We start from the raw sequence: 15,599 nt of genomic DNA on the forward strand, positions 1-15,599 counted from the left end.
TTTCAGCCAGTTGGGCATCTAACTTGCATTGATTTAGTCAGTGGATTTAATCACAATTTGTTTCTAATGATATCATGTGGGATCGTATCAGTAACTTCACTCAAGACAAAGTATCTAATTAATTCTCTATTATCACTAAAAAAAAATAAATGAAGAAAATAAGATTGGACTGACATAATTTGCTCCTGATAAATAGGTGCTATAGCTGCTTTTATCACCTTATTGCCCTCTGAATTTATAATTCAATTTCTTCCGGTATCTTTCCAGGTATCAGAAATAGGCGAGTTGGTTTATAATTCCCCAGAATCCTCCTTTCAGTGGCTTATTCTTTTTATATATTTTCCCTGTATCAAGATTAGCGTTATTATTTGCTCTTCCTGAGTACTGGGAGGTCTTTTGTGTGGTTCAAAATCTCAATCTTAAATGCCAGCACAGCCTTCACAATTAAACACCCAGATTATAACATGATTATCATCTGGGTGTTGATTTCTGCCTGGCTGTGGCTGTCAGCCAAATGTCATAATGCACACAATTAGCAGATTTGCTTCCCGGCTCACCGATAACAAAGGAAGCACAAATAATTCATAGGCAGAGGCACCGGTTCTTTGATGTGACTGAACTCTGATCCGCTCAGCACCTGAAGGGAGGCAGGCTGAAGACAGGGCAGCCTCATTAAAGTGGAAAATAATGAAAAAAGGCAAGGAGGAAGAGGAGGAGGCGGGAGTGCCCCATGCCGGGCGCTGTGACCTCTCCTGGGCTGGGTCCCGCAGCTCCCACCCTCCTGCCACGGCATGGGGACAAACAGATTCCTGGGCACAGAGGGAGAGGCGAGGAAAATCTATGTCCCAGACCAAACCACAGACAAAATAATGTCTCTAATTACAAGGTAGCTTTTTTTTTTTTTTTTTTCCCAGAGGTTAAGGGAAATTCCTGATGAGACGCTTCCATCTGGTTTACAGTCCCCTTGCACTGGGGCAGTTCAAAGAGGCTGCAGTGTAACTGAGAATCGAGGACAGCGTTTATTTATAGTCTGATGGCCTCATAAAAGCTGTAGAGCAGAGCTCACAGCAGTGTACTTATTTATGTTTTAAACTGCTCATGCAGCACCCTACTGCCTGGCAAAACGCATGCTGTAGCTCCTGCATAAAATTATATATGGCTCTTTATAAGGTTCATGATATAAAGGTAAAAAAAAAAAAAAAAAAAGGTGATATTAGACTAACATTAAAATAAAAGTAGCAGCCAGAAGTGGAGGAAAATTAACAGCATGGCTCTGAAGTAAAGTAACATTAAATGAAGATTTGCACCTGAATCCATTTTTCAAAATAGAAGAAAGAAATATCCAAAAACTCCGAAGAAGGCAATAACTCTGTTTTTAGCTCCTGGTGACATTACAAAGGATCTGAGCCTTGCACTGGGGTTGTTATAATGACAACCCAGCCTCTGGCACAATCTCAGTATAGTGTTTCACTGCAAATTATATTTGTATCACATTTATCCTTTCTTTTAATATCAATGTACCATCTCTTTGCTCTGTAACCCAGAGGGGAAAGCAAAGCAGCACCGTTTCATTATTACCCTTTAATAGTCTTTCCAGTGATATACGGGAGAATATTAATATCTTTCCAGTGACCTCACCTAAACACTGCTAAAAGCCAGGAAGGGAGTGACAAGTTTGCAGCTAATGCAGGGGGATGAAATTGTGGTTAATGAAAGGATTTCACCCCTGGGTTTTAATCCTGGTTTCTTTTTAACCTTTTAGCTCCAGTTTCCTCAGGGTGGAGGCTCCTTGCAGCACTCCGCCCAGGGAGGAGGTGGTGGGCACGGGTCAGCCCCGGGAGAGAGGAGGCACACCAACAACCACACACAGGCTGCAGGGGGAGGATGCTTGGGCTCTGCTCCCTCCAGCAGCTTCATGGGCGGTAGAGGAGAGCACCCCGCACCAGGTGCAATGCCCACAGTCACCTGGTGATGGATGTAGGCTTTCTGCCTTACGTAAGCTGTGCCTGAAGTCGTACATGAATGGTGTGAGCTACCCTGTGCTTAAAGACTCCTTTTGCTGATGCCTTATTGGAGGAAGTGAGGAGAAAAAGGCTGTAAGCATGTTGTGCTAGATATCCAAATCACTGTTAAATGAGCACATAAATAAAAGTCATAAATCTGCTAAACCGTGTAATCAAAGACAGTGTTGCTCTTAAGAAAACTAAATTAATGGTAAAAGAAAATTTAAAGTTGACCAGCAAAGGAAGTGAAATTTTAACTCAGTTCTACACGCTGCTGCTTCTTCCTGATATGTATAAAAGTCTGGAAAAGATGGTGATGATTAATCATCTTCCTTGTTCTTCACATTAGAAATGCACATTTTGTCCATTACAGAGAAGCTGGAGGATGTGTGAAGTTATGGCATCACAAAAGAGAAAGAAGAGAACTTGATCAGTTTGGAGGAAAAAGCTTGGTTAGTTCAGATTGCTAAATGTGATTGGAGTCTTGTCTGTAGTTAACTCTTCAATTGAGTTATAGAATTGATACCCTGGTTAAAACACTACAGCTCATTAGCTTGAGATATGTGTGCTCATGACATGTGATCTTTGAGACACAGTGTAGTTTCCTTATCAAAATACAGTGAAAATAAAACACTGCAAAATAATAAAACAGCAAGAGGGGAAAACAACAAATTGGTCATCTGGTTACCACAAAGGATTAAAAATAGAACAGTTTCTGTTTCAGAAAAAGCTTCTATTGACTGTAAAACAAAACACATTCTACATTTTGGAGGTACCATCACTCTATTTTTGTACTAAACTTATTGTCTTTGATTGATTTTAAAGAATATAATAAGAAGAGCTTAGAGCTTGGCCCACATTCAAACCATAAAGTTTGTATTTTGTCTTCCAAAACCATTTTTTAAAGTCTGGTAATAACCCAGATTCATTTCTCAGATGTGTTGCTTCTAGTTCCAAATTTGGAATATGGAAAGAAAAGATAAAATCAAGGAAATGTTAGTTGTTAAGCATGCCTGGCTTTTAATTTAGCATTCAAAGTGAGTAATCTATTTAATTTGATAAAACAGAATGATCACTACTTCCAAAAACAACTCAACATCTAAAAGACTAGGTCTGAGATTGATAATATAGCTGCAGATTTCCTTTTCACTTGGAAAATAACTATAATAACTAGATCTGTAGGAAAAAACGGGACTGCTTGAGAGGTAGATTTCAAAGAATTTCATATAATTATTTTTTATGTTGAATGCATATATCTTTAATAAAACTGAGACTAATCTTTGTGTTTTCAGGATTTGAGAAAGCGAGTTCAACCTGTCGTACACGATCCTGATCCTGCAAACATTTAAGCTGGTGAGGAATGTTACTCGTTTGAGTGGTCCTATTAAGCGATTCATACCATGTTACAAATGTGTTTCAAACATGGTTATACCATGGCTTTAGGACATGTCTGTGGGGCAGTGATTCATGACATGATTCCTTAATGCATTTCTGCAACAGAACTGTCTCATTACCACATTAGAGACAAAAACTGCTAAGGACTGCTATCCCTGAAGTGATGGGTAAGCATTATTCTCCCATTGACAGCTTTACCACTGCAGCCAGCTAATCTGAAAGCTCATGAGGTTCACTAAAGGGCCCCAAATCCCCGACAGAAATGGGACCATGAACTTCCTTCTGTTTTCCCCAGTAAATAAAAATAGAGGGAGTATGTAAATAATTATAATCCAATTAAAATCCCATTTGAGGTTACAGTAAGTGAAACCCAAACTCAGTGAACACATAGCACTTCAGCATCCCACTGAAAGACAGGAGAACAGCTGGAAAGCTGGTCCCTGTTTACTGATCCTTTATTTATCCCAAAGCAAGCCAGTAGCAACTCTGTAAAAACCAGTGACCTACACCTTGAGGTGAAAGAGTAACCAACTTGGCTATTTATTTAGATCAAATGGCTTCCTGCCCATTATTCTCCCATATTTCAGGTGTGGAAGCTCTCTGCCCACAACACCTTCTTGACCAAGGTTCTTTCTTGTCTTTAAGCCTGGGGAGGAAGCTACCAGTAAAGCAGAGAGCAATGAGGCAGCTTTGTAGGGATGTAAACACCGGGCATTTGAATCAAAACCATTCTGCCCCTGTAAAACTCCAGTGAACTGGGTTGCACTACAGTGGCTTTATTTCCCACCCACTTTGCAGCAATGTAGATGACTGTAAAAAGTATGAGAAAAGTCTAAAGTTCTGGCTTCCTAGTCTTGTAAAAGCCTTTCTTAAAGTCTCAGTTCAGGCAAAACTCCTGATTTGAGAGTAGCTAAACTGAAGAGGCACTGCTTCATTCTCCTGTTGAACCTAAGGGGGATGATGAAAATGTAAGGTACTTGCAGCATCTAACCAGTGGGCTAATTTCTGTCAGGTGCGTGTGAGAATACACAAAAGCTTGAATATCCGAGAGACTGAGGGGTGGGGAGAGGGAATATTGAATATTAAAGATAATTTGGAGTACTGATTATTTATTTATTTATTTTTGTCCTGGAGATCTTGAGCATGAATTTTTACCATAATTTAACTTACTCTTGTATATTACTGATTTATGTCATACACCACAGAATGACATCTTTAGATATGAACAGCAATATTCATTTGCCCAAGAATTTGTTGAATCACAGTGCTATTCCTCTAACTCTAGAAACGTTCCCAATGAAGGTCCTGGATTCCAAGGAGATTTAAAAAAAAAGAGACTTTTGAGATCAACCATGGATCGTAAGACTGAGGAGAAGAGAAAGCAGCACCATAGCTTGACTTTGTTGGAACAAGTAAAGAGAATGAAGGAATCAACAGAGATAGTTGATGTGGTGCTAGTTGCAGAAGGTGAGAAATTCCCCTGCCATAAGGTGGTCCTGGCTGCCTTCAGTCCTTATTTCAAAGCCATGTTTACCTGTGGCTTGGCTGAATGCACACAAAGAGAAGTGGTGCTGTATGACATCTCTGCAGAGAGCGTGTCTGTGATACTCCACTACATGTACAGCGCGGATTTGCACCTCACTAACCAGAACGTGCAGACTGTTGCCCTGGCTGCGTATTTCATGCAGATGGAAGAGGTTTGCAATGTGTGTCAGAAGTACATGATGGACCACATGGACGCTTCCAACTGTGTGGGCATCTACTACTTCGCAAATCACATTGGGGCAGAAGATTTATGTGATCAGGCGAAGAAATACCTGTATCAGCACTTTGCTGAGGTGAGCTTACAAGAAGAAATATTAGAGATTGAAGTCCAGCAGCTGTTGTCTCTCATAAAATCAGATGACCTGAATGTTTCCAGGGAGGAGAGCATTCTGGACCTTGTCATTAGATGGGTAAACCACAGCAGAAAGTCACGGGTAGAGTACCTTATTGAGCTCCTGAAACAAGTGAGACTGGTGCTTGTCAGCCCATCCTTTCTCATGGAAGCCCGCAAAAGGAACACCATGATCCTGTGCAATTCAGAATGCAATGATATGTTTGAGGAAGCGCTGAAAACCATCAAGCTAGTCAGCCAACCTTCTCTCAGCCTGCGATATGGCATGGAGACGACTGATCTCTTACTCTGCATCGGCAACAATTCCCTTGGCATTAGGTCAAGGCATGGGAGCTACGCAGATGCCAGCTTTTGTTATGCTCCTGCAACAAAAAAGACTTATTTCATTTCCTCTCCAAAGTATGGAGAGGGTTTAGGAAGTGTTTGCACTGGTGTTGTCACTGAGAATAATGATATTATTGTGGCAGGAGAGGCCAGCGCATCCAAAATGTCTAGACAAAAAAACAGGAACATCGAAATTTATAGGTGTGTACCCTCTGTCAGAGAATTTCCCTATATATAATATATCCCTTGATATAAATTTCCTTTATATCAAGTTGATGTTTCTGAGATCAAGAAAAGACCATTAGACAAAATGTTCATTACCTGAAAGTTTTCCCAGAGATTTTGGCTACTTTAAGCAATTTGTCACAACTGATCTTCACAGTACAAGGAATTATATATGTGCAACCAAGTCTTCATGCTTTTTCTCCTGGAAGGAGGAGGGTTTACTGCAGTGGCATCTCTGTGTAAATAGGCCTGATTAAATCCTTCTTCAATGTACATGGATCTTATATTCTCCAACTTAAATCTCAACATTTTCCTAGGATTTTCTTTTCATGGTCATTAGTGGGGGTAAATGAGTCAAGCAAAAGTCCCAAAGAGTCCAGTAAGCTGAAAATAACACTCTTCTCTAAAAATGCCATATCAATGAAAGCTCAGAGATGAAAAGATAATCAATAATTTAAAGTTCATTCTATTTTACTCATGTCTTTTTCAGGTTAGCCCATTTTAAAGAAAACAAGTGCTTTTCTGGATTAAAGACAAAATTAAAAAATAACATTTTCAAACATAGGTATCTAAATTTAAGGAAAAAAATCCCTACCAAGATAGACAAAGTGGCCTTATTTTCAGCAGTGTTGAACTCTCACTCTTCCCATCAACTTCAATGGAAATGGTGACTGAACAACACATGCAGAAATAAGGGACTTCTTACCTTAATTAAGGTCAAATATCTTTCAAAAGATGCGTAAAATTAGGATCCCTAATACTAAAGATGCTTGATCTTGCAAATATTGGTCTCAGTTCTATAACATGTCTGTGAAGGAGAAAGCTCCTCTTGTAATCATAACACTAAATAAACTTTGGAGGTTGAAGGGGATAACATTTGAAACAAGCTGGTGGGACATCGATGAGCCAGGGCATTTACAGCTTTGGATTTCCCTACAGATACCACCAGAGAGGAAACCAGTTTTGGCACAGCCTGTGCAGCGCTCAGCTCCGTGAACTCTATGCATTGGGTACTGTCCATAATGATCTCTATGTAATTGGAGGGCAAATGAAAATGAAAAATCAATACCAGGTCACCAACTGTGTGGAGAAATATTCCATGGAGAAAGGTACCTGGAGAAGCACAGCACCTCTGCCAGTACCATTAGCCTGCCATGTGGTGGTGACAATGAAGAATAAGCTGTACGTGCTGGGTGGCTGGACACCACAGGTTAAGAGAAGTGCCTGTTATGTTGCTTTCTTTATGTAATAATGAGCAGAACTATGTTTCCTTTATATGATGTGTAATTTTATGGTGCTTCTTGCATAGGAGAAGAATAAATCACTCGCGTTCTTTCCATATATTTTGTAGGAAAACAAAACAGGGTAAAGGGTAAAAATATCCATATTGAGCCATCCTCATCACAGATAACTTCAGGATGGGCAGTTCTTTCATGGAGGTGTGCACAGTGAGCAAGTTTAAAATATATCTTTTGGGTTGATATGAGTTGAACATAGTTTAAATAACTACTAGGTTAAACACCTAATTTTTGCGAAAATTTGAAATAATTAGGATGATATTTATTTGGTATAATTTGTCATCATAGGCTATGAAAAATGGATTAATTTCAGCCTTTCTTCTCCTTATATACTGTTCTCTAAATTTTAAAAGTATCAGTAAATAATGGTGTTTAAATAACACAGAGACTTTTAACTGAGCCCCATCTTCAGAAAACATATACACAGCTAAACTGATTTACATCTGAAATTTAAATTTCACCTCAATCTCTCAGGAAACTTTCTTGATTAATGTTCATTCATTTATTTTTTATCACATTTTAAATGAAAAGGTGAAACATTCTCTGGAAAAGAGATTCCTGTAATCAGTCCATTTTTTGGTGTCAGTTGCATTGCTTGGCCATGTGAAGTTTTAATGGGAATTTTCAACAAGACCACAACTACCATTTTCAGTAGTACAGTGAATATACAGAATTATGTCATGAGGCAGATGGATGTCAGAAACAGTGCTCACTCTCTCTACTTGCTCCCAGTGTGAAAAGATCTTTTTTAAGACTGTAGCCTATTCTTATTTACTGCTCAGTGCAGTTTAATTTTGGGTATTCAAGAAAGAGCCCCACATTTACTTGACAATGATGTAGAACACCTGTAATCATTATTACCAGCTACAATATTTTCAGTCTGTCATCACATCTCGATAGTTTGTGATCCCTTGAAATACTTTGCTGGTTGAAGTGCTTAAGCAAGATTTATGCAGCAAACAGGATTTCCACCTCTTTGGATAATTTGAGTGCAGAAGTCCCCAAAGAAGGCAACAGAAAGATCAGAGAGCATTTCTGATGCTAAAATGGCTGAACAAGGATACCTTGCTATTTAAAGAAATGAATTGTGAGAACATACTGTAGAAAAAATCTGTCCATAGAAAACAAACAAACCAAAAAACTGCAAATATAAGGTGTAACAAAATAAATGTAGAAGTCAGACAACCAGCTTCGTCCTTTTTCAGTGCTGCAGAGGGTGCTTATCCCTATGGTATCCATCATCTCCTTGCTCTCACCTGCCAGGCGGGTGGTGGTGGATGCGGCTGCCCCAGCTGCACTGCGGGCAAGGAGCTGCCTTTGTGCTCAGGCAGCACTGAATGTTCCGTCAGTCCCTAACAAACACTAACCACACAGCACTGATGGAGTGCTGTCAATGTGTGTGTCCATTACGGGACACAGATAAATACATGTTCCCTTCCCACTCAGACTTTGCAAGGGGAACAATACAAGACAAAGTCAAGCCAGGACATGAAGGGACAGCTTGGGAAGGCAAGAGCTTGACTCGCTGCAGCATTGCTCCATTTCAGCACAGGTCTGTCCTCACTGAAATGCAAGGGGATCGAGCTGGGGTAGCTGGAGGCTCTTAAATTGGAAGCAAGCACTGGTAGAAGTCTGAAAGGAAGGATTCAGTCCCATGAGACAGAGAGTAGGGGTACTGGATGTCATGTTTTCTGTGCATGAAGAGCACAGCATGTGCTCTGAGGTGGTTCATGTGCACACCACCACAAAGAAAATGAAGTAGGATGTGAATTTAAAGCATGTCAGATGGTGTCTGCTCTTAAGTGCATGCTTATTCTGTATTGAAAATATGCAGTTACCCCCCTCTCAGTGAATAAATCAGTATTTCACACCTATCATGGAGAAAAAGCATTCTCCCAGGCACTTGAATGCAGTAACTGAGAGGTTATATATCTGTCTAAATTTAATTTGTTTTCTAATATTTTGTCCATTATATCAGTGCTGTAAAGGTCTTTTTGGAAAGTAAAATAGCAAGCAAAGCAAGAACACGTATGCCAACTTTATGAGTATGGAGAGTAGCTCTTTCCTTCTCCTTCTCTCCAAGTGAAACCTTTCATCCTGAAATATTTCAGAATCCTCTCCACACAGCCTACAGCTTACATCCAAAGTGCTGTACCCATAAAACATAATCTGAGCTTCCTGTGTTATACCAGAGGGGGAGAGAAGGGAGAAGAAGATTAGGAAGAACAAGATGAGTAGGAGTGAGTATAAAAAGAATATTGTGGCAGCAAAAGTATAGCAGGGTGTTAGGAGCTTGTCATTAAAAGTATTGAAGGAGAAGTTACCGCAGTCGAACAACTTTACTCTGGCTAGGCTGACTAAATAAATGTACATATGACTTGAGGCTAAGTTTTGTATATAAATAGGCCCGAGCACAGTCAGCTAAGTACCTCACTGGGACTCACAGTATAGTCTGAATAACAGTGGAAGCAGAAATTCAACCTTTAGAAGGGATAAAAAATATTTTATAGCAAGGTTTTCCTTTTTACCATCATTAGGACTTCACAGCAGCCTTGCAAAAGAGGTTCATTCTGCCAGAACTGGGCCCATGAATGTACTGTTATTATACAAATCCCCATCTTTACTGCTACAGAATATAAATGCTCTCTTATTCATTTGCCTTCTACAATGCACTCCCAGCCACAAGTCATGGATGCTGTTAAGCCATGGTGTGTGTGCATCACTTCGCAGCTATAATTGATGTGTTTATGTTATTTATCTGCTCCGCTGTCTGCTGTGATTAATTGCATGCAGGCATGTGCGGAGGGCTCCAAATGTTGTATTATTATATGGCTGTCATATTTCATACAGATGGATCTGCCTGATGATGAGCCGGATCGATTAAGTAACAGAACGTTTCAGTACGACCCATGCCAAGACAAATGGACAGAGCGCGCACCAATGAAGTACTCCAAATACCGCTTCAGCGCTGCCGTGGTCAACAGTGAGATTTATGTCCTGGGTAAGAGGAAACAGATTTTTAACAGATAGCACCATGACTTTGTCTTTTTTCCAGCAATTTGCTTCTGTGAAGTGAAATATCTCACCCTTTGCTAGGTACTGTAGGACAACGTATGTTGGACTGAATGGATAGTTATTTTCAGGATCTATTTTTTCCCCACATAATTTCTTCCTTCCTTAATTCATGTAGATTAAATTAGGTGAATGTTTAGTGCTCTGGATTAATATAACAAAGATACTTTGCTTTTTAAACTGTTTTTCTTTGGACTACTGGTGTGTGCTATAAATAATAATGAGTTTTAAAAGATGGGTAGAGAAACCTTGTTAGCATCATTTCACAGGTGAACAGTAGGAAGCTAAGTAACATGCCCTAGTGTCATGAAGGAAAGGCGCAGGGAAAAAGAGAATATGGATGTCCTGGACAAAACCAACATTATTTGTGGATTCTGATGAAATTCAGTAAATCACGTTCTTCCATCCAACACAATGCAGTGCATTTTTTGGAAAGCCTGTATCTTTCACTTTGTCATTTTTTAAATTACCCTTCTCATTTTTTTGCTTTCAAAACAGTAGTTTGACCAAAAGTTTTAAGAGTTGTGTGGAAGAGTTCAGTAATCTCCTCCCCCCAAATCTGCTGTCCCCAAACAATCCCTGTCCATATCCCTCATTCTGCAGTTCAGGCATGGGACACTCAGTAAAGCGACAACTCAGAAGCGTGCTCCATAGCAATGCTTGGATTCCCACAAGCATCACCCATTTTTGATATAAAACTTGTCCCTTAAGTAGAGCACCATCTCCAAGGGCTTCCTGCAGTCTGCTCCCGTTTAAGAAGATCTGCTGAGGGCAGGGGAAGGAGGGGAAGGAAGGCAAGGTGGAAACAGGGAAATGCAAGATAATATCTTGCAAGGACCAAGCCTTGCTTCCAAAGCTTTACTTTTAAAAAAAAAAAAAAAAAAAGAGTAATATAGCTTTAGCTGGGTACATAAAGTAGTGCTGCATGTAGATATGACTTATTTCAAGCAACTCTCGGCACATATTTTTAAACTAAGTAAGTTTGTCAGCTCTTTCAGGCAGGATCTCTGTCTTCCAGTACAGTTTGTACAGGTCTCAGCACATTCAGGATTAGGTGGGACTTCAGAACATAAATGAAAAATCACTGCACAAAGTGAAATTAGAGAGGATTACTCTAATGTCTCTGAGGTATGAATCCAAGTTCTATAATAAATATGAAGCAAAAATCATAGATGAAACACTAGATGTGAATGACATACAGTGACAGCCTCCTTGGTATACGAGCGTAATGCTAGCTCTCATCCATGTAGGTGTAAATCTGTAGTAAGTAGTCTGCTGATTTCAATTGTGTTGTGTCAGACACATTTTTTCCCAACCCAGATCAGAATGCGATGCTTAGCCTTTGAAGTGTTAATCTTTGGAAAGTCCTGTTGGCTCAGAACATAGAGTACACAGTCACTGTCCAAAAACCCTTCCCAGCCTAATTGCCAGCTCCAGCGTGTAAAACCCTAATGACTTAAATGGAATTATTCTAGAGTCACACTGATGGAAGGAAAATGAGAAATAGATTAGAGTTTTTTGTCTGAGTAATAGCATTGTTCAGGAATCTGTATCACGTGTCTTAATCAGCAACCCTGCAAGATAATTGTCTGTTGTGTAATGTTCCTAGAGAATCTTATGCTATTTATATCATGTACATAAACCTTAAAAGCAAATGAACAGCATCTCCTAAGGCTCAAAATCCTTTCTCCTGTTCATCCCATTTGACTGGTCTTAGCTCTTTCTCTCCATATTTTCCCAGGAACATAACCATATTCACTGGGAAGCCCAAGAAAGAGCAGTATTGTGTTCTTAATGACAGAGGCAATTGAGATACTTTTGGAAGAAAACCAAATGGGAGGGCTCTATTTAAGGTCATGCATTTTAATCTCTTGCTTAAAAAATATCCTTTGCTGCTAAGACTCTGAAAACTCATTGCAGCCAATGGATAAATTAGGAAGATTTAATTCCATGTTCATTATCGTATAATAAAATGCACTCGGTAGAACTACTGTCTCTAAAATACAGGTCACTGGTAAAAAAATATTGTATCACCATGACAGCTTTAACCATGTGTTGCTTTTATGTTATGTAATTCCTGCTTTATAAATAAGAAATATAGAAGGATTTAAATGAGAAATCCTATTAGTGAAGGTTTAAGAATCAAAGAATTTTTGTTTATCTTCTTTAGCCTAGCACCCCATCTCCTTAGAACTTTTTTTTTTTTCTTTGAGTTCTTGCCGAGAGCTTTTTTTAAATGTTTTAAGCAATTAAATGAGGTTCAATTAAACACTGTAGGTCTTAATCACAAAATACTGATTTGAATATGTACTTTGGGGTCTCCCTGGAAAGGAAAGCTTGTGTAGGAGTGACTGGAAGGAGACGTTTTAGCTTTCATGCTTGAGTATTAACCATGCACTTGAATAACACCTTCTTCTAAAATAAACATGTCTATTTATAAATATGCTTTGGACTTCTGACAAGCAGCAGATTATGGGCCTGATTCTGCTCTGTTGTACCTGTGCCACAGTCTCTGAAGTGTGTGTATGTAGGGAGGAATGAAAAAAGCAAAAATTGGTCTGATATATAAGAGGAGAAATGCTCCGTACTCACTTAAGAATTATCAAAGAAAATGAGAACAAGGCTTTGAAGGACCTGAAACCGAAGTGTTGACCATGTTTTGACCATGTTTAGGAAGACAATTGTCTGTCTTTTTTTTTTTTTTTTCAGCCCTGCTTCTAATCCATCTTATTTCCTTGTGTCTTCTACAAACTACATTACATCATCTGCTTTGCTCTGCGTTAGTAAAAAATGACAGTGCTTCTCATCTTTGGAAGTGCCTGCCAGGGCTAGCTTTATTGCTCCCTTATTTCTCCACGAAACCAGCTATGCAGCCCTGCTCTGCAGAGTGAGAGAGCAGCATAAGTGCTAAGACTCTCAGCTTGAGTGCTGTTAAAGAGTAATGAAGGGAAATGTTACATAAGAGATTAGCGCTATTAAATCCATTGTGCTTTTCAGAGATCAATTTAATAGTGAATTATTTTACATGAGGCAAAGGAGAGCATGAGCTTAGATTTGACTTGCTTGTTGGAGAATTACTGCTTTTTTCACCCATTTCCCACTTTCCTTTGATAACAATTCACAGAGATGCTAGTAAGAATGAATATTACTCAATATTGTCATCTGAGGACTTAATTATACAGCAAAGAACTCCAGTGGCAGTACCCTGAGGTCTTCATCAGCTTGACCAGCCTCACCTGGGGCTTCCACCTCACCCTCTCTGCCCATAGGTCCACAAGCATCATTTAAGCCCAGAGCTGGTGTCTCAGCCCCTTCTCATCATCTTCTCATTGCCTGATGACTGCTGGGCTGTTGGTGGGATCCTCTGCAACTGTCTGCTTCTGGGGTCATAGAGCTGTTCCCTGCTGGTGAGCTTATTGTCTGGGACACCTTCCCCTTGGGAACAGCCCTGCTCTTGTTGCTCTGATAAGTTGATGTGGCTGAGGAATTGTAGGTCTTGTCTAATTTAAACCCCCCTCTAAGTAGGGGAGCCAAATTAAATAGTGTGAACTCTGACATTCAGAGGTCCCCAGCTCTTTTCAGTCCTACGTAAACCACCATCCACCTTACAGGTGTCACTTAAGTAAGCTGTCCTGTATATGAACTGAATGATCTAGGTTTGGATCTGGGCAACTATCCTGGGAAAGAAAACTTGTCCAGGTTGGAGTCAGGCAAATTCAGCTGTATAGGAGCTCAGCGTGAGTGCCTGTTTTTACATGTGCCAATTCTAGTGCCATGGGTGAAATCACTGGGTACTATAGGCAGGAGTTCCCTCTTTCTGGGAACTTAACCATGTGTCAGTCTTGCTCTTATAGATATACATAGATGTATATAAGGTATTTATTTCCTTTGCATCTTCAGGACTAATTATTGTTAGTGACTCTCTATCTCACAGCCCTCACAGCCGTTCCCCCTTGTGCACTGGGAGGGTGTTCTGTTATTAGAACTGATGTGATTCAAATTGCATGCAGCCTTCTCAGATGAGAATGGGACAAGAGGGAGGCAGCTGACCTTAGACAAGGCAAAATGCTTTGCCTTCAGCCAGCTATGAGCAGCGTGTGGGTACAGTAAGGCACAAAACTGCAGCTCATTGAAATTCTAGGGATGTGCTAATCACATCACCTACCCCTGTTTTGCCTTCTTCATCAAAGGCTTGTCTTTTCTGTCATGATTTCTTAATAAAGATTATGTATTTTATTTGTATATTTATTTTACTAATGGTACTTCATGTTAAATTTAAAGTCCATTATAACCACTGCTTACAGAGTGCCCTTGAAAGTATGTTTGATTGCAGAATCATCCAAGCATGATATGGAAAGCTCTCAAGCATTAATGGGTTTGTGAACACAAAGGTGGCTTCACTGGCTTTTTTTAGTCCTTCAGTAGCATCTGAAATATCTCCTAGGGAAAGTGAATAATGTAAAAAGCCTAACATGTTGAAAGGGTGTATTTGTAAGGGGTGGGAGGGGTAGGACTGAGTTCTGGGATTAAATCCTCTTGTGTGATGAATGTGAAAATGACAGAAATGTTCAGATCTCCCGGTGAGAAATCCATCTCTCCCTGCACAAAGGACATGTAATTGGGCTTTATGCAGGGGAAAAAAGCCAGGTGGTGTTGAATTCACCTGCTCTGTGGTGAGAGGTGAGTGTGGGTTACTGACCCACCCTCTCTAGCATCCACCCCAGTCTGTAGGCATGGCAGTAGCACTTGCTGCCCTTTGGTACGCCTGTGGGGACTCCTGTGAGGCTGTGACCACAGCATGGGCTGGTTTAAGGTACAATCACATGTACAGACTTCCAAATACACAGAAATGGCCCCCAGTACCTCAAGCTGCTGCCAGGCCTCTTGTCACAAACCTCCCTGAAGTGACCTACAGCCCTTTGCCCCTATTGCTGCTTGCCCTTACCCTCCTCAAGGGTACCTCCACCTCATGTAGAGGCCCCTGTAGGAACCAAACATAAATGCATTTGTTCAGTTCAGCCTTCCTGGTCTTAACTGCAATTCCATATGTCTCCACTTGCACTCCTAATGGTTTCATAAATCTGAATGAAGAAGGCAGCAGGACAGGATGGTCTGGGGTTGAGTGACTGAGCGTAAAGCAGCGTGAATTGCCTGACACAGCAAGTTTATTTTTTTTTTCTGCCCATTTGAAGTCTTTCATGGAATACACATTGTAGGTGATGGATAGCCTGTTTAACATGAGATGCCTCCGCTTGTTTGCAGATGTGGTTTGATTTCACTTTGAGGAGTTTTCTTGCTGATTTGTGCATTTAGTTATTTGGGAAGAGGCCTGAGACATCAGTGTCTGCAGAGGAAAGACTGCTGTCTCACAAGAGTATTGCTGAA

General features: G+C 40.2%; 1 protein-coding gene across 3 annotated transcripts in view; it reads left to right on the forward strand.

The window, feature by feature from the left end:
* The window catches only part of KBTBD12 (kelch repeat and BTB domain containing 12), a 49,285-nt gene that overhangs the window by 18,374 nt on the left and 15,312 nt on the right, over positions 1 to 15,599 (forward strand). The window contains exons 2-6 of one of the 3 annotated variants that reach the window (XM_082767854.1): positions 2,377 to 2,455; positions 3,296 to 3,356; positions 4,684 to 5,820; positions 6,784 to 7,054; positions 9,993 to 10,143. In XM_082767854.1, the coding sequence (XP_082623980.1) occupies positions 4,751 to 5,820; positions 6,784 to 7,054; positions 9,993 to 10,143 (1,492 nt within the window). In that variant the 5' untranslated portion in view covers positions 2,377 to 2,455; positions 3,296 to 3,356; positions 4,684 to 4,750. Of the gene's footprint in view, positions 1 to 2,352; positions 2,456 to 3,295; positions 3,357 to 4,683; positions 5,821 to 6,783; positions 7,055 to 9,992; positions 10,144 to 15,599 lie in introns of all 3 variants that reach the window. The other 2 variants (XM_082767855.1, XM_082767856.1) reach the window with 2 other exon arrangements.

This window comes from Aythya marila, assembly GCF_965140915.1.
Source record: "Aythya marila genome assembly, chromosome: 10".
Lineage (NCBI taxonomy): Eukaryota > Metazoa > Chordata > Aves > Anseriformes > Anatidae > Aythya > Aythya marila.